We start from the raw sequence: 20,493 nt of genomic DNA on the forward strand, positions 1-20,493 counted from the left end.
TAACTTCCTCCGAGTCAGAGGACTCAGATGAAGAGATAGATGAAGAGGAAAGATGCCAGCCAGATAAACAGTTGCCGCCGCGAAATCTAAAGCAGAGGAAAACGAGAGATAGAAGCCGGACGGCCTCTCGGCCTGTAGCGCCCTCCCAACCTAATGTTCTCGGCGCACTTCCGCCTCATGTGGACAGGCGCTGCTCAGGCTCCTTCCTTTCAGAGGAAGACAAGAGAAAAATGTTACAAGCTTTTCCAGTGTTTGAGGACGCAGGAAGAGGTCGTGTCCACGCACCTGTAGAATATGCTTCTATTAAAGAATTCGCTGAATCAGTTAACAAGTATGGAGTTGATGCTAATTTTACAATTATGCAGCTTGAGAGATTTGCCACTATGGCAATGACTCCGAATGATTGGCAGAACACAGTAAAAGCTGCTCTCCCTAATACGGGACAGTATATGGAATGGAAGGCTTTGTGGCACGACGCTTCTCAAGCACAGGCAAAGGCCAACGCTAATGCGGAGGGCAATCAGAGACAGTGGACTTTTGAATTATTAACAGGGCAAGGACAGTATGTTGCCGACCAGATTAACTATGATTGGGGAGCATATGGCCAGATTTCCACCGCCGCAATTAAGGCATGGAAGGCCCTCTTGAAAAAGGGCGAGGCTGGAGGAAATTTAACAAAAATATTACAAGCCCCCCAGGAGTCCTTCTCAGAATTTGTTGCTAGAATGACAGAAGTAGCAGGCAAGATTTTTGGAGACCCAGAGCAAGTCAAGCCATTGATCGAACAATTAGTATATGAAAATGCCTCACCAGAATGTAAGGCAGTTATTGCCCCTAGGAGAAACAAAGGGCTGACAGATTGGATAAAGGTCTGCCGAGGTCTTGGAGGCCCACTGACTAACGCTGGCCTGGCAGCAGCTATCCTGCAAGGCCAGAGCCGCTCAAGTCCTGGCGGCCGTAAAGTATAATTGTGGCAGACCAGGTCATTTGAAACGAGAATGTCGTACTCCTATACAAAAGAAAACCCCTGGGTTATGTACTAAGTGCAGGAAGGGATATCATTGGGCCAATGAATGTCGCTCGGTTAAGGACATTCGGGGAAGGATTATTCAACATGATCCCTCCCCTACAGAAAGAGATGAAGACATTTCAAAAAACGAATATTCGGGCCCAAGGTCTCAGGGCCCCAAAAAATATGGGACACAAGCCTACAACCGGGGGAGACCTCTAACTGCAGAGCTACAAGAGGTTCCGCAGGGTTGGACCTCCGCTCTATCTCCCAATTCTTATTAATGCCATATGAGGGTGTGCAACCTATCCCGGTTGATTTTAAAGGTCCCCTGCCTGAGGGAAGCGTTGGCCTTATTCTAGGCCGCTCCTCTCTTACCTTGAAGGGGCTTGTGGTTCATCCTGGGGTGATAGACCAAGATTATACGGGAGAACTTCAAGTTCTCTGTTCTTGTCCACAAGGCATATTTTCCATCTCCCCTGGAGATAGGATTGCTCAGTTGGTTATTCTTCCAAGTCTACATAATTGTTTTCCATCCACCGGGGCGCCAAGAGGTGCCAATAGGTTCGGTTCTTCAGGAACTGACTTTGCTTATTTAGTAGTGGATCTCAAAACTAGACCCACTTTACAATTAACAATAGAAGAGAAGAGTTTTACAGGAATTTTAGATACAGGAGCTGATAAAAGTATTATTTCCTCCAACTGGTGGCCTAAGGTGTGGCCTGTTACACAATCATCCCACTCCTTACAAGGGTTGGGATATGAGGCCAACCCTACAGTCAGTTCACGCTCCTTGACTTAGAAGACGCCAGAGGGTCAGACAGGAAGCTTTATACCTTATGTGCTTCCTCTCCCCGTTAACCTCTGGGGAAGAGACATTTTACAAGACTTAGGACTGACACTAACTAATGAGTACTCTCAACAAGCTATTAATATTATGAAAAGAATGGGATATAAGGAAGGAAAAGGCCTTGGCAGAAAGGAACAAGGAAGGTTGAACCCAATTTCACAAGAAAGTAATACAGGGAGACAAGGTCTGGGTTTTCCCTAGTTGCCACTGAGGGCTCCTTGCCCATACCCTGGCTTACAGAGGAAGCCGTGTGGGTTCCTCAGTGGCCCCTATCCTCTGAGAAATTGGAAGCTGCTACAAGGCTGATTGAGGAACAGGCACAGCTTGGTCATTTAGAACCTTCTACTTCTCCTTGGAATACCCCTATCTTTGTTATAAAAAAGAAATCAGGAAAATGGAGACTTCTCCATGATCTAAGGGCCATTAATAAACAGATGCAGCTGTTTGGCTCAGTGCAACGAGGCCTGCCTCTGCTCTCTGCTTTACCTAAGCAGTGGAGGATAATAATTATAGACATTAGGGCTTGCTTTTTCTCCATTCCCCTACACCCGCAAGATAGGCAAAGATTTGCATTCACTTTGCCTGCTGTTAATCATCTTGAATCAGACAAAAGATATCAGTGGAAAGTTTTGCCTCAAGGCATGGCCAATAGTCCTACCATGTGTCAGCTGTATGTACAAATGGCCCTTGAACCTGTTAAGAAACAATTTCCTTCTCTACTCTTGATTCATTTTATGGACGATATTTTAATATGCCATAAAGAGTTGACCATTTTGCAGAACTCATATCCTTTATTAATTGCTACATTAAGACAGTGGGGTCTGCATATTGCCACAGAGAAGGTTCAAATTTCAGAAATCGGTTCCTTTTTAGGGACAGTTATTTACCCTGAGAAAATAGTTCCTCAAAAATTAGAAATTCGCAGAGATCATTTACATACCTTAAATGACTTTCAAAAGTTACTAGGTGATATAAATTGGTTAAGACCATTTTTGAAAATTCCCTCTGCTGAATTAAAACCTTTGTTTGACATTCTGAAAGGAGATTCCCATATTTCCTCACCAAGAGCATTAACACCGGCTGCAAATCATGCCCTGCGATTGGTGGAGGATGCCTTGCAAAAAGCTCAGCTAAAACGCATTGATGAGACCAAAACTTTTAATTTGTGTGTCTTTAAAACCAGACATTTACCAACTGCCGTGTTATGGCAGGATGGGCCCTTATTATGGATTCATCCTAATGCATCTCCTGCAAAGATTATTGAATGGTATCCAGATGCGGTTGCTCAGCTTGCCTTACGGGGATTAAAAGCAGCTGTCACTCATTTTGGAAGGGAGCCTAAGGTTTTAATAGTGCCTTATACTGCACATCAAGTTCAAATATTAACTGCTACCTCTGATGTTTGGGCCGTGTTGGTTACCTCCTTTAATGGTCAAATAGATAATCACTACCCTAAACATCCCATTTTACAGTTTGCCTTAACTCAAGCTATTGTATTTCCACATGTCTTATCTCAAAAGCCGCTCCCGGATGGAGTGGTTGTTTACACAGATGGGTCAAAGACAGGTGTGGGTGCTTATGTAATTGATAATAAGGTCACTGCCAAACAATACCAGGAGACTTCACCTCAAGTTGTAGAATGCTTGGTAGTTTTGGAGGTTCTTGAAACCTTTCCAGGCCCTTTAAATATTGTTTCAGATTCCTTTTATGTAGTAAATGCAGTTAAAGCCTTAGAAGTGGCTGGGCTAATTAGACCATCTAGTAGACTTGTAAAAGTTTTTCAAAAGATTCAATTCGCCTTAGTTAATAGGAGATTTCCGGTTTTTATTACACACATCAGGGCTCACTCAGGTCTACCAGGTCCAATGTCTCATGGGAATGACCTAGCAGATCGAGCCACAAAATTGGTTGCTATCGCCCTATCTTCAAAATTAGATTTGGCCAAAGATTTTCATAAAAACTTTCATGTGACAGCAGAGACGTTACGTTGTCGGTTTGAGATAACTAGAAAGGAAGCTAGAGATATAGTTACTCAATGTCAGAATTGCTGTCAATTTTTACCAGTGCCTCATGTAGGAATTAATCCATGAGGAATTCGGCCACTACAAATTTGGCAAATGGATGTCACTCACATCCCAACCTTTGGCAAATTACAATATTTACATGTTTCCATTGACACTTATTCTGGAATTATATTTGCTTCTCCGTTGACCGGAGAAAAGGCAGCACATGTTATTCAACACTGCCTTGAGGCATGGAGTGCCTGGGGGAAGCCTAAAATTCTTAAAACGGACAATGGGCCAGCATACACTTCTCAAAAGTTTAGACAATTTTGTCGCCAAATGGAGGTAACCCATCTGACAGGCATCCCTTATAACCCTCAGGGACAGGACATCATAGAACGGGCTCATCGCACTCTTAAGTCTTATCTAATAAAACAAAAGGGAGGAGTCGAGGAGACTCTGCCCTTAGTGCCACGAGTCACCGTTTCTATAGCACTTTTTACTCTCAATATTTCAAACCTGGACAGTCAGGGCCATTCGGCTGCTGACCGTCACTGTTTAGAGCCTGACAGGCCGAAAGAGATGGTAAAATGGAAAGACATTTTGACCGGACAATGGAAGGGCCCAGATATTGTTTTATTAAGAGCCAGGGGAGCGGTTTGTGTGTTCCCACAGGAAGAAGACAACCCGTTTTGGCTACCAGAGCGGCTGACACGGCGACTTGCGATATTGGAAGGTGACACCCAGGCGGACCCTCCAGGCTCTGATGACAGCCCTTGTGCTGATCCAAGGGATACAGGTTCCTAGTATATCGGGGAAACGATGATGGACCATATTATCTGCCTTTCCAAAACCCATACCAGTCAGACATAATGTAACTAATCTGTCCAGAAAATTGTTTTAATATCTTACAGGAAATTGGTTAGAAAACTTCAGTGAGACACTCAGAAAATTGAGAACAGCTGTGGTGAACATCAACTTGACACGCGTGGATCTGTCCCTGACTGAGGGACTGTCCTCCTGGAATTCTTCAGCTTTCTTCTTTTCTTTTCTTTTCTTTTAAGTGGGTGGGAGTAGGCCTGTTTGGTAAGCCCTATGTTGCGGATCAGTATTCATCCTTTGGTTGGATTGCAAACTCAGAGCTCAACAAAATTTTGACAAGGCTATTATTGGCCAGGCGCTTGTGACCAAAGAACTAGGGGCTTCCCCTGCAGTGTGGCTATCACTGCTTCAAAAATAAGTAGTCTCCCCCTCATGAGTGGTGGTGCTAAATGTTAGGCCATCAGCGTTACACCTCAAAGGATTTGCCCATTGTACTGGGTCAGTGAGGAGTCTTGGCCTGGCTGATTCTTGTCTGTGTAGCTGTGGTACCTGAATTTTGAGACAAACAGCCCTTGCACCCCTAGGAGATGACTCCATTGCACAGGGATGGGTGTTTGCATCTCTTTCTGCTTTCCTTAGCCCTTGCACTCAGAGGACTCGCTTCCATTGCACCTGATAGGGTAAGGGAGACTGTCTTAAACTATTAGTCCTTGATCGCTTATTCCCCCAAGATGGAATTTGCTTGATCGGCCTTGAGTTTGAGTCATGACTGGTACCACCCTAGACAGGCCAAGGACAGCCAGATAGACAACTCCATCTTTTTGTCTCCAGGCCAGTTGCCAATTGGTCCCAACGACGGGAATAAGTTGATCCCATATGCCAGAGATACACCACGAGTGGTGAATCTGTCCAGTAACAGGCATTACGAGTGGCCACAACCTGGGGCGCACATTCTGAGAATGCCAGGTGTGGGTGCGTGACCCTCGTAGCCTAGACAGAGAGCTCACCATTCTTTGGTGCTGGCTGTGGAGAAATGTCAACTAGCCTAAGACACGGGACATTGACCAGTGCCTGTTTAACAAAACAAAAAAGAAATAGCCAGTAGACAGATTCCTCAGCCGCTGTACCCAGGGGCTTCTGATAAAGACACCCGGTAAAGCCTCAAACATTTCTATACACAGTCCCTGCCCACTAAGGTGTTCGTTCCACGGATAGAAGGTCTAGAAAGTCTATAACGGAGTGGACGGATAAGCCTCGGCCACCTAAGACAGGGCAGCCGCAGGTGGGGAGGCTGACCCCGTGACGGGTAAGAGTTTGAGCACCGCCCTCTAAAGAGACTCAGACCCGCCGTGAGACCCCCAAATATGGGAGTTACGAAACCTTCCCAGGGATCTCTACCACCCTCTACAATAAAACAAAAAGGGGCAGATGTAGGAAGCCGCGCATGCGCTGGCTAAAGCCGCGTTTGCCTGACATCCGGGATTTTTCCTGGTGAATAGGTGAATTGCGCATGTGCCATGGAAAAGGCCTGCCAAAGTTAAAGCCCATCCCACAGCGTTTGGCACGCTACGAGTAAGCAGCCAATCAGAGGTGAATGCACCGCTCCAAGGGTATATTAAGCAGTGCTTTTCCTGGGCCTGGCGTCTTCTTCCACCATTTTGTATTTGGGAATAAACGTGTTTTTACGGAAGGATTCTGGTGTGTGTGTGTGGTGCGTTCTTGCTGGCGAGACGATTACACGCGCGCCTCACACAAAAAGGAATACTTTAACTTTTCTTACTTTGATCCCTTTTATTTCCTCCCCCCTTTTTTTGTCTTATTGCTCTAGCAAAGATTTTAAGCATTATATAGAATAGCAGTAGTGAGTAGACACCCTTGCTTTGTTCTAATCTTAGTGGGAATGCTTTGAGTTTTTTCTATTTAGTATGATGCTGGCTGACATAATACCTTTATTATGATGAGGTATACTCCTATCTCTAATCTCTTCATTACTTATTTTTCTTTAGATTTATTTATGTTATGGTTGCCAGTATGTATATGCATTACATGCATACAGTACATTCAGAGGCCAAAACAGGGCATTGAACCCTCTGTAACTAGAGTTATGGATGGTTGTAAACTACCAGGTGCTGGAAAACAAAGGAGTCCTCTCCAAGAGGAATGAGTAATCTTTGCTAAGGTATCTCTCCAGTAACACACATCCACAATCCCCATGACTTTTATCATGAAGGGATGTTAGATTTTCCCTAAGGGCAGTGTAACATCTACTTAGATGATCATGTGATTTCTATCTTTGTATTTATTTATGTAGTAAATTACATTTATTCAACTACCCCAGTATCCCTGGAATAAAAACAACATGATAATGGCAAGTATATTTTTGATTAAAGACAGAATTCAATATGGAGTATTGAGAACTTTTTACATCTATGTCCATCAGATAGACTGGGCCTTCTTTTTTTCCTGTCTTTCTTCTTTCTTTCTTTCTTTCTCTCTTTCTTTTTTCTTCACCCTTCTTTCCCTCCCTCCCTCCCTTCTTCCCTTCCTCTCTTTTTGTTGTTGTTGACATTGTCCAGTTTGCTATCAGCATGATATTGGCATATGAGCCTTGTACAAAGAGCTTAGAAGCATCCCTGTTCTTTTCTACTTTGTAAAATAATTTGAATGCACTGGTGTTAGGTTTTTTGAAGGTCTAATAGAATTCTTCAATTACATCATCTGGCACTGAAGAATTTTGGTTGTGAGAAATTTTATTATTGTATCAATCTCGTTGGTTTGTCTTTTTAACTTACTTATTTCATCTTGGTCTAATTTTGGTAAGTTATAAGCATCTAGAAATTCATCCATTCCTTTTAATAGAATATAGGTTTTTAAGGTATGTCCTTATAATTTTTATTTCATTGATAACTATTTTTATATCTCACTTTTCATAACTAGTTTTATTAATCTGGGTGTTCTCTTCCTTTGAGTTAATCTGGTTAAGGGTTTATCAATCTTGTTTATTTTTTCAAAAAAACACAAATTCTTTGTTTCACTGATTGATTGCATTTTTTATTCATTTTTTGTTTCATTATTTCCACCCTAATCTTAGTTATTTCTTCTCTTCTACTATGTTGTTTAGTTTGTTCTGTTTTCCCCCACTAACGCCTTAAGATGCATTATTTGAGATCTCTCAATTTTTTTTGATGTAGACACTTAGCCCTATACCATATCTCACCATGTACAAAAGTCAACTCCAATGGATTACAAATCTCAATATAAGACCTGGAACCTTGAATCTGCTCAATGAAAAAGTAAAGGATTTTCAATATATAGGTGTATGTATATAGATTTTCTAAATAGGACTCCAATAGCACAGGAAATTAGGCCAACAACTGATAAATAGAATCCCATAGAACTAAATGAGGTTCTGTATAGCATGAGAAACCATTGACTGAATAAAGAGGCTGCACACATAATGAGAGAAAATATCTGTCAGCTACGTATCTGATAGAGGATTATTAACTAGAATATATAAGGGACTCAAACATCTAAACTCCATGAAAACAAACATCCCAAATGGGCTAAGGAACTAAACAGTGCTCTCAAAAGAAGAAATAGGAATGGCTAGAACACACTTTAAGAACTGGTCAACATACTTAGTCATCAGTGAAATGAAATTTAAAACTATTTTAAGGACTAGAAAGACGGATTAGAGTTAAGAACATTGTCTGTTCTTCGAGAAGACAAGAGTTTGATTCCCAGCATCCATACAACAACTCACAACTGTCTATAACTCTAGTTCCAGGGAATTTGGCACTACCTTCTGGCTTCCACAAGCACTGTATGTACATGGTCTATTGACATATATGCAGGAAAAGTATCCATACACATAAAAATCTTTAAAAATGCTATTTTTAAGACTTCACCTCACTCCACTGAGACGGGCCATCATCAAAGTACAAAGGACAACACTGGTATAGTTGTGGGTAAAGAGAACCACTTGGCATATCCACTTAATAAATCAGTCTGGAATTTTCTCAAAAAAAAATTAGAAACAGACTACTATATGATCTAGTCATACCACTCCAAAAAAAATTATCTCACTACAGAGACATTTGCACACCCATTATCATGGTAACTCTATTCACAATAGCCAGGAAACATCCATTAACTGATGAATGGATAATGAAACTGTGATATGCACACATGATGACATTTTGTTTAGCTATGAAGAAAGTGAAAATATGGAATATGCAGAGAAATGGATGGAACTAGAAAAGTATATTCAAGGCAAACCAGGGCCAGAAAGACTTAACAGCATATGATCTCTCTTATGTGCAAACCCTGGCCTCAAAAACCCTGGCAAAATCAGAGTGGAGGGGGAGAATACTAGGAATAAACTTCAAACAGGGAGGTGGTGAGAGTATGCAAAGTTAGGGGGATAGGGATGCTCATGAAAATGAGGGTATAAAAAAGTCACCTGAACACCTACTATGTAGCAACCCAATTAACATATATAAAAAGAGTTTGAAGATAGATTAATTCACAAGGCTAGACAATGCCAGTCCTAGAAGTAATAGCTCTGTGTTGGCACTAACAAGGTCCAGATGCTGGCCAGTGAGTTTTTTAGACTTGTTATTTCCTTTTGGAATAAGAAGTACTTAAAAAAATAAGAAGCATTTAATTAAATTTTGATTTTACAGGAGCCCCATAGTTAAGAGACTAGACTTTCAAAGAGAACTTGGACTTTTAAAGTGTTGAAATTTTTAGACTTAAAGGACTTTTAAACTTGAGTGTATTTTACATTGTGCTATTAAAATGAGATCTTAAGGATAAGCAAGAAAGGAAAGATTGTAGTTTAATAGTGACTGATGTGTTTGTGTGAAGAGTTGACAAAGGGTCAAATGTGTACTGGTGGGTTTTTTGTCAACCTGGCACAGACTGAGGTCATCTGAAAGGATGGAACCTTAGTTGAAGAACTATATCCATGAGATGGGATTATGGCGAGTCTGTGGGAGTTTTCTTAAAGTCCATCTCACTGTACAGTGCAATCCCTGGGCAGGTGGTCCTAGACTGTTTAAGAAAGCAAGGTAAGAAAGCTATGGGAAGCAAGCAAGTTAAGCAACATTCCCCCTTTGTCTGTTTTAGTTCCTGCCTCCAGGGTTCCTACTTCGGCTCCCCTCAATGACTGTAACCTATAAAACTTCCTTCCTCCCCAAAGGTGATTTTGGTCAGTGCTTTTTCACAGCAACAGAAAAGCAAATTAGGAAAGAATCACTAAACATAACACCTAGTGGCAGGTGTGGAATACTCCCATAGTTATTGAAGCTCCATCAGGAATGTTCCAGAGGCCCAAAAATAATACAGAGCTATTGCCATTCATCTTTGTTGTCTACAGAAGTAGTTGATAAAACCTCATTGCTGAAGACTTCATGTACCTTGGTTGCAAGAGACAGAGAAAGCAAGTTGGAACTGAGCTGAATGCTTTCTGCTGGATAGTTTTCACAACGCTAGATGGTATTATTCAGGGTGCTGGGGGAGTATGACAGACAGATCATGAACTACCACATCTAATAGTCAGCTACAGGTGGGAAAGAGAACCTTAAGACCCTATCACACACTGTAGAACTATTGAAACTAACAGATTCTGGGAACAGTAGAGGCATAATACCCAGCTATATTGCCACTGATGAACCCACCAAGTTCTAATGGACAGTTTTAAACCCAAGGTCACACATACAACCCTAGTTAAACTCTATGGAACACAAACTAAAATGTCATAAAAGTAGGAGGAAGACAGGTGGGAGAAAAAGAGGACATGGTGGGGACAAAAGTAACAAGAATATATTCTAACACATGTATAAAGCTGTCGAAGAAAAAATTATCAATGAAAGAAAAAGAAGGTGGAGAACAACTGAGGAAGACATCCAATGTCCACTTCTGGTCTCCACATACATGTGCACATACATGCTGCATCTGCATGCACAAACACATACACATGGAGAGAAGATAAAAAACTTAAAATGAATTCTTGACATTCATCATATTGAAAAAAATAATCTTCAAATGTTCTAAGTAGCTAAATTTATTTTTTCTGATTCACAGTGATGGGGAAAAGACAGTAAAAGTACCTATAAATCAAGTTTTAAACTTTATTCCTGGAACTAAGAAGATGAGACTGCCACTCTTTCAGAGGACCCAAGTTCAGCTCCCAGTACCCAAAGTGAGTAGCTCACAACTGCCTGCAACTTCAGTTCCAGGGTATCCAACACTCCATAGGTGCCCACAATGTAGAAGTTTTTGTTTTTGCTTGTATTGTAATGTTAAATACTGGCCTCCAGGCCTGGTTGCCCCCAGGAAGGAAAGAATCTGCATGAGAATCTGCACTTACAGAAACGACAAAAGATGGTATGTAACCTTGCCTCCCAAGATACCCCCTATTGGTTAAATAATGATGCAGACGACCAATAGCTGGGCAGAAGAGACATAGGCAGGGATTGGGGTTCCCAGGCTTGGGGTCTGAGAAGAACCCGAAGGAGAGAGGAGACAGAGAGATGAGGGAGGTGGGAAAAGGAGGACACTGCCATGGGGTAGGTGAATCATGAAAACATAGCCAAGAGGGCTAATGAATTAGAGTTAAAAGCAGCCCAGATGGGACATGGTAAATGTTAACTCAGGATTATTGATGGGAAAGTAAATTCTAATAGCATAGAGGGTAGATGTCTGCCCAGCTCTAGTGCTGATTAAAGCTTATTATAAATATAAAGGTTGTGTGTCTTTTATCAGGGAACTGAATGATCAAAGTCAGGATAGAAAAAAACAGATATGAGATTAAATATTTACAACAACATCATATATGTACATACACTCACAGAAGAGTGAGTATTCTAGCTTAAAGAAGATAAAATATATTCCTGACAGTTCCTTCATCTTTTCTTACCATAAAATAGCAAATATTAATTGTATGAATGATGAAAACTAGACTTTGTCCTGTAGGAGACATAAAAGGACTGTATATATTTATGGTTTTGATCTTGTCATTTTGTGCTGAAGTGGGAGGAAGGAGGAATCTTCAGTTTTGTCAGACATAAACAAATCTTATGTAAACCTTCCTCCTTCACTCCTCCCATACACTTCTTGTGGCTAGTTGCATTTTCAAGCAACCTCCTAGAACTGTTTGAGAAGAGACCAAGCCCACATGTTTACATATGGAATCTACCTCTGCTCTACTAAGTCTTAAACCTTTTGTAATTTCTAAAAGCAAGTGCATTACTATTTCAAAACAGGGTTCCACTAGTAAAAATGAATTCAAAGTCAAATCCTGATGAAACACGTGAGTATTAATCTGGTAACTATTAAATAAAAATTCTAGAAGTATTTATAGAAACTAGATTTAAAAGACTACAAAAATAACTTTTAACATACTGACACATTATTTCCAATATATAAGCCCATAGTCAGACATACATGAAAAACAACACTCAATACCTTAAAAGATCCTTTAGAGCCTCTTCTGTTTTGATGATTTTCCTCAACTCTGAATATCTTCTGAGTAATGGCATCTTTTCTTTGCATAGTATAGTTCTGAACAAAAAGTATTAATAATACGGGTTAATATACCTTAAGAGTTACTTTAAAAACTAGTCTCACCATTTAAGACATAGTTTTGAAGATTAAGACCCCAAACCAGGGAGCTTGGAGCTTACATACTTCTTCTCTCATATGACCCATGCTAGTTTGTGAGGGGCCCGTTTCATTCATGCCTGTGAGAAGTGTAAAAAAAAAAACACTCTGTATAACACCATGGTTGACTTTTAGAAAGTGGACTATAAATCTAGCATTTACTCATGTATGCATATTGGAAAGAAAGAAACCCACTGCCAGCAGGACTTGGTAAAGGGTTTCTACTGCCCAAGAAAAATACCAACTTTCCACACTGCCAGTAGGCAAGTTAGCCCAACACACTGACTTTAATTGAATATTTTTGCAATAGCTTGGGAAGGCCCAGAAAGAAGAAAAAGTAGCTACATTAGCACTCTAACTACAGAGAACCCAAATCCTCTAGCAGAAACAATTAAGATGGTACCCATTCTCCAGTTTCCTATTTCTAAAACCAACAATCTTATTACCTTCTACTTAATCCATTTCTGTGGAGTCTGGCCAGAGGGAGGATTGTACTAGGCAGCTGCTGACATGGCTCCTAATTATCTCCATCAATGATCCTTCTCTTTGATTGTGGGTATGATCTAGTAGTTTGCTTCTTGTAATAACCATATGGTAAAGTAATGGGATATTACTTCTAGAATTAGGTAACAAACTAACTTTGGCTTCCATCACTTAGTCATCACTTACAGAAGATCTGTTGGCTGGCTATTATATCATGATCCATTCTATAAGCAAATCTTTAAAATAGAGCAATTAGTGGTTTGGTGGGCAGTGGGGACATGGAATAATTAAACAAGCATGAGAACCTTTACTGGGTAATGACAATATCCTATTCAGGCATGGTGCCACATGCCTGCAATCTCAGCACATAGAAGGTGAAGGCAGAAGGGCTGCAAATTTGAGGCTAGCCTGGGATATATGGTGAGTTCTCCTGCTTAGCCTGAGCAACAAAGTGAAATCCTGTCTCAAGTCCAACAACTGGACTATGGTGATAACTATAACACATCTTGGGAACTACGAAAACTCACCAAATTATACACCTGAAATGAGTGAACTTTAGAGCATATAAATTATATTTTAATTAGGTTGTTACCAAAACATCTTAAGAAAATTAGTACTATAATAAATTGAACTTCAACTAAATCAAGAGATGACATCTTCTGTCATAAAATCTTTTAAGCCTCAATGCTCTTAATAACACATAATGAAGTTACAAGCACTTTGAAAAGTATAGATATATTTATAAAGAATATACAAAAATGAAAAACTTGAAACTCCAATCTTACTATGTAAGGTTTCTGAATAAATTTTCTAAAATTTGATTTTATAAAATGTGGAGGCTTTTGAAATCCATCAGCACGAATAGTCTTCACCTTTGAAAAACTGGGAGACTGTTGATTCCTAATAAAGGGAAAAGAGAAGCTTGTTACTTTAATCAGCTAAAGAAGAAAACACTTTAAGACATTCAGCACAACAGTAAGACCTCAATGCTCTGTCACTACTAAAATTATAAAATATAGTCATTAAGACTGACATTTTCAACAAATATTATTTAAGCTGGAAATTATCAGTAGAAAAAACAATATTCCTTGTACTAGGGGTCTCAACCTGAGGTCCAAGGACAGGATTCCTGGCTGACTGATACACAGAAGTTTTCCCCCTCAAATAAAAGCATCACTGCCTCCCCCACCCAATTCCTGAGATTCTACTTGGCAGAAACATCAGTGGCTCCTGACCCATCCCATTTATAAGAGGGAAGGTAGAACATGGTCACCTCACTGGCAAAATTGTGGACTCTGATACTGCAAAGGACAGGCTCCCAGCTCCTGACAATGAGAGCAAGAGTCTCTTGACAGTGAGGGTCTGCTTGGGAGGAAGATCCTGGAAGTCTCATTTCTATAGCCCTTGGCAATTCTTTCCTTGTCATATCCCACATCTCCCCACAATGCTCTTAAGACTTTTCTAGTCTTTTGCAAGCCCTGTTCCATAGTGAGCCAGCTACCATGCTTTGGCCCTTCCCATGCATTTTGTATGGGATAAAAGTCATATTCCTGATGGTTTCCCATATCCTTCTGGCCCTATCTCTTTATGGCTTTACTATCTGCTTTCCTCCAGTCTCCCCAACACATATATTGAACTTTAGACAGTTAACTGTGTGTATATAGTTCCCAGCACATACCATGATCTTTCCTGCTTCCACAACTTTGTACCTGCAATTCCTCCTGTGGTCATTTCCTTCCATTTAGATTAACTTCAAAGTTCAGCTCCATTTGTACCTTGTCCAAAACTTTTCCTAAACTCCTCTGAGGTAGAATAGATAACCCTACTGTGACATATACAGCATTCAGAGGTCCTAACCCCTATAGCTATTTGTAGCTACTACTTATACCTCTGTGTTTTAATGGAATATGCTTTGAAACCCACTTTATTTGTAGTTGCTTTATTTGTGGCCCCAGAACCTGATTCAAACTAGTATTTCAGGGTTTATGAAAATGTTCAAAAACCTACTGCCCTACCAAAATGTTTATGATGTGATAGTAAGTCAAAACAGCAGGGTACAATTGTAATACTATGCATTGAAGATAATTTCAGTACTTATAAAGTACACATAGATGCCTATAAAAAAGATAAAGGGCAAAAAATAGATTAAATTTTAAAAGTAATCATTTTCTAGCAAAATTACAATTGTCTTATGTTTACAAAATCCACTTTGCAAAACATATATAATAAAGGAATACAGGTTAAGCATCCCTATATGAAAATCTTAAATGTGAAATGTTCTAAAATCTAAAGCCTTCTAAGTACAAATATAAAGAAAAATTCTACACTTGATCATACAAGTCAGTTAAAACAGAGACACATTAAAATATTTTATAAAATTTCCTTCTGTGTATAAATGAAATAATATAAATTAATTTCATGTTTAGTTATGGGACCCATCCTCCCAATAGCTCATTATGTATATGTATATGTATGTGTATGTGTATGTGTATGTGTATGTGTGTGTGTGTGTGTGTGTGTGTGTGTGTGTGTGTGTGTGTATGTGTGTATGCAAGTATTCCAAATGATCCAAAATCTGAATCAATGCTGGTCACAAAAATTTTCAGTGAGTAACACTCAGCCTGTAGTATCTAGAATACATAAAGAACTCTTAACATGTTATTATATTTTATTTATTATACGTGAGCCAAAGCACACATATGGAATTCAGGAGAAAATATGCTGGAGTCAGGATTTTCCTTCTACCATGTGGGTCCCAGGAATTGAGCTCAGGCTGTGAGGTTTGGTGCAAGTGCCTTTACCAACTGAACCAGCTCACTGGCCTGGAGAATAGTAAAGAGTTTTTATCTAGGTGTGGCGCCTAAGGCCTTAAGAGCCAAAGGTAAACAGGTTTCTTTAGTTTGGGGTCATAGTGAGTTCTAGGCCAGCCAAAGCTATATAATGAGACCCTGTCTCAAAACAAAAACGAAACCCCCAAATTCTTATACCTTAGCAATAAAAACATTAACTTGATTATAAAATGGGCAAAGGATTTGAACAAAATTTCTCCACATGAGAATATATATATATATATATGTGTGTGTGTATGTATATATATGTATATACGTATATATACATACATATATATATACATATATATATAATCCAATAAGCATATAAAAACATGTTCATCATTAGTCATTAGGGAAATACAAATCAAAACCACAATGAAATGTTATCTTATATTCACTAGAATAAAAATGCTACAATAAAAATAGCATACTCCTGTGTTCCTAATCGCACCACTTATAAAAAGCAAAAGGTAGAAAGAAAACTTACAAATATCCACATAAAACCAGATAAATATAATATAGTATAACCAAAGGCTACTCCAGCCTTAAAGTTTTTTTTAAGGAAAGAAACACTGACATATGACACAATATAGATGAAATTAAAACCATTATTAAAGTGAAATAAGCCATACAATGAAAACAGTGGCTTTTTTCTGTAATTCTTACAGTCCATTTTCTACCCTGTGGCCATGGTAATCCTTTTAAAATTCAAAGATTACAACTTTTCTTTGGTTAGAACCTCAAATGTTCCTAATTCCATTCACTATAAAATTGCCTTCATATCCTTCATGATTTGGCCTCATCTACAAACTTGTATCCTTTTGTATGTGTTATGTACTCTTGCATGCCTTTATGTAGGTGTAGATACACATGCGGCACAGGGCACATATGACCTTCTACCTTGTTAGAAACCAGCTCTCGTGTTTGTTTACTGCTGTGTCTGTCAGGCTAGTCTCAAGCCTCCAGCTGTTATATTGTCTCTGCCTTCCAATCTCCCAATAAAACCACAACAGGATTATTCTGGGGACATAAATCTAGTACAAGTTTGTTCAGCAAGCACTTTGCCGACTAAACCATCTCCCCTTTGTACCATACTGGAAACCCACTAGACCTAAGTTCAAAAAAAAAAGTTTCTGCTTAAGACCTTTGCATTTGGTTCCCTGTACTGTATATACTCTCAGGTAATGTAGTTGGCTGACTCCTTCATTTAATTCACATGGCCCACTAAAATCATAAAATTCTATCACACAAGTCACTTTTCCTGCTGAATTTCCACATATATCTTAGTTTTTAACTGTTAATCCACTGACATTTTTCTTTCTCCTATCATTAAATCCCAAGTGCCAAGAAGTCAAGAGCTTTGTGTAGTTTTTCACTATATCCTCAATGCATAGAACTTTGTTTGGTATAAACTTTCTTTTCCCTAAGTTCCCTACTGATAAAGTTTTGGTAGTCTGATGTCCTTTTTATGTTCACTGATAAAATTTTTAAACTTTTAAATTACACACAGCCCACATCTATACAACACATGTCAGTTACATTGTAGGGGACTTAGTAACACTGGTTAGAAGAAACACATAGTGTGTCAGAAGATTTGGAAACAGCATAAAACTTGGGAGAAATCAAGGTAAGAAAGATACTGATCACAATGTGGAGCTAACAGAGAACAGCAAGGTCTTAGACATTGGATGGAATACCCAAGAATTAAGCGTGCTGGCAAAAGATCCCAAAACAGTAAGGAATAGTAATCCAAATAGAAATGCATTATAGCTAAAGTATCATCTGCCCCATCTGCTGCTCTGTAAAGTCATCACACATTCAACAACTATGGACTGAACTCAAGGCATTGGAATATAGCAGTGAGCAAACACAAATACCTTACATTTTAATGGAAATCCCACAAAACGAAATCACTAAATCCTATGATTTATGACATTATGCTTTATCTGAATTTCTCTAGAAACTACATGCTGAAATTTACTTATGTAAAAACGAGACCAATTTGGCAAACTTCATTTCTAAGATAAAAGGTTAAACTTTAATAAGCAAATTGAATGAGTCAAAGATGAACAGCTCTACATTATTTAAAAATTCTAAATTTCATTTTTATTTAAAGAGTGTGTGTTTGTATAGATGTGTAAGTGTGTGGATGTCCCTGTCATGATGCACAGGTGAAAGTCAGAGAACTGCATATGAGATTCAGCTCTCTTCTTCCATATGGGTTCCAGAAAATGAACTCAAGTTCAAGGTTTGAGAGCAGGCACCTTTACCCACTGGGCCATCTCCCCAGCCCTGGTACTATTTAAAAAAAAACAAAAAGCAAAAACAAGAAAACAGAAAGAACTCCACAGGTGTTGGTAAAGACAGGGACCTGAACCTCTCACACATTGCTGACAGTGTAAAATGATGTAGTCATGTTGGGAAAACAGTTTGGCAGTAACCACCTATCTCATCAATTCTACATGTAGGTATATACTTAATAAAAATGAAGACATGACCACACAAAAACTTGCACACAAATGTTCACAGCACTATTTATTCACAATAACCAAAAAGTGGAAACAAACCAAAAAGTCCATCAACTAATAAATGGATAAACAACATATGACACATCCATACAATGGAGCATTATTTAGCCATAAAAGAAATCCTCGCATTATAGCATGGATAAGCTTTTAATACATGCTACATAAGATAAGTCATGTCATAAAAAGCCAAACATCATATTATTGCATTTATATAAAATGTCAAGAACAGGCAAGCCATAGAAACAAAATTTGTAACAGTGGTTGCCAGGGAAGGGAAAAAGAAAAATATGGTGGTGGGGGGGGAGAGGTCGCAGCTGGGTACATTGTTTTCCTTTGGAGTGACAAAATATTTTAGGGATAAGTGGTTCTTATACAACTCCGCGAATATAGTAAAAACAACTCAATTGCTTACTTACGAAGGGTGGATTTTATGGCAAAGAACACTGAAAAAGTTTTAAAATTCTCATGTTTCATGCTATAATTCTGTCTTCAAAGCTAACATCAACAAATTTAATGCTAAGCAGCTACATTTTCCTTAATCCTGATCAGCAGTATAATGTGAACATAGTTCTCATTCCTATTTCACAGGCTAGGTAACCTACCTCAAGTCATCCGCATAGCTAGGGTTCTTAGAGCTGGGCGTCAAAGCCAAGTAGTATGCCAGCAGTCAGGCTCTACTCATCTCAAAGGGTAAGGATCTGCCCTGGGGCATTTATGATAGAGTGATCATTGTAAAATTGAAACAAATCTTGTTCCTTGGTACACTGTGTTTCTAAAGCTTTCTCAGCTAAGAAAAATACAATAGACATCTTGTCACTGAACACAGTGACACCATGTGTTAAGGATATAATATTAGGAAATTGGTGACTTTCACCCAGTAAAGGACAAAAGTTTTGCATTTTCCAATTGTTTTATATGAAAAACACCATTTCACTATCTTGTAATCAATTCCAAACTTACTGTCAAAATAAATTCCAGTTAAAATGAGCTCCATGTATTTTGGTTAAGGCTAGTCAAGTTTGGAGCTGATTTAAAAATCTAGTCAAATACTTAAAATGTTTTTAAAAGTTGATACTAAAGATTATGGAAAAACAATTAGCACTATCCCTTCCTATTCATAGTTCCACTTCTGAGGGACTCAAAGGACCCTTGCCCAAACTAAAAAGTCTGTCTCATTCAATTATTCCTCATAATCCTTTGGGTTTACCCAGTTGTCATAGGTTCCACTAGTTCTCAGAACTAGAGGTGGACTAAGGTCAATCTAGATGACTAAAGACCCCTGGAAAGAGTTATGAGGTTGAATATAAAACATGATTTGATAATGATCTCTGTAACTTCTGCTAAGATGCCAGTGACCTAATAGTATAACTGCTCCTATACAATAAGATGGTCTTATCACTATAGTATGGAGAAATTTCTAAAATTATTGACAATTTGTAAATGGGCAGAGTCAATGAGATTCAAATTGAGGTCTCCTGTTTTTTCTGTTTTTCCCTTGTCTGGTTTTTGAGACAGGGTCTCACTACACAGATCTACCTCCTCTGCCTCTAGAGTCCTAGGATTAAAGGTGGGTACCACCACATTTGGTTTTTTCCACCTGTTCTACTGCAACTGTCTACTGCATAGACCCAAGAATTCCCAAAGAGAACTGTACTGACATCAAAAAATTTTGTACTCATAAGTCAGAATCTAAGGTTCTAAACCTATTAGTTTCAGACTGCTTGATCAAATAGCCCACAAAGGTTGCTGGCCATGGCTCCTGCTAATATTCAAACAGTTGTTATATTCTTCTTCTCTAGAATTAGAAGACCTCAAATATTCACCCACTCCATCATTTTTGATGTTTAGATCAAGCTTCCTGTAATGCCCGCTGAATAACTGAAACATTTTAAAAACACATAAAATGGATCTGAACACTCAAAATTCTAGACAAAAAATAAGCACAAAAAAATGTAAAAGCTGCTGAAACCAAAAACTCCCTGATAGCAGGATGTTTTTCGTTTACTGATTACCTCTCTTTAGGACTAGCCATGTGAAAAATATTCTCATCTTCAGTCTGTAATCGCTCTTTTCTCCTCCTCTCAATGTCATGTCGTAGATCATTTGGTTCTATTGCTTTGACCAGGGTCTGAGGAATTTTGACAGAAGACAAAATATTCACATTATTGTTAGCAGCACAAAGAATTTCTAACATGAAACTTAAATAAAAGTCCTTAGTTATTTTATACCCATCCAGCTAATGGCTGTATAAACTGATAAAAGTATTTTGAGACACAATTGACATTCTGTTTTGTTTGTTTGT

General features: G+C 38.9%; 1 protein-coding gene across 3 annotated transcripts in view; it reads right to left on the reverse strand.

Annotated features, from left to right (window-relative positions):
* Window positions 1-20,493, reverse strand: part of Bclaf3 (BCLAF1 and THRAP3 family member 3) — a 66,524-nt gene that overhangs the window by 19,174 nt on the left and 26,857 nt on the right. For all 3 annotated transcript variants that reach the window (XM_028772706.1, XM_028772707.1, XM_028772708.1), the window contains exons 8-10: window positions 20,204-20,319; window positions 13,618-13,732; window positions 12,155-12,250 (exon numbers count right to left, since the gene is read on the reverse strand). In XM_028772706.1, coding sequence (XP_028628539.1) covers window positions 12,155-12,250; window positions 13,618-13,732; window positions 20,204-20,319 — 327 coding nt within the window. The remainder of the gene's footprint in view (window positions 1-12,154; window positions 12,251-13,617; window positions 13,733-20,203; window positions 20,320-20,493) is intronic.

The sequence above is a fragment of the Grammomys surdaster genome, unplaced genomic scaffold, assembly GCF_004785775.1.
Source record: "Grammomys surdaster isolate TR1022 unplaced genomic scaffold, NIH_TR_1.0 217, whole genome shotgun sequence".
Lineage (NCBI taxonomy): Eukaryota > Metazoa > Chordata > Mammalia > Rodentia > Muridae > Grammomys > Grammomys surdaster.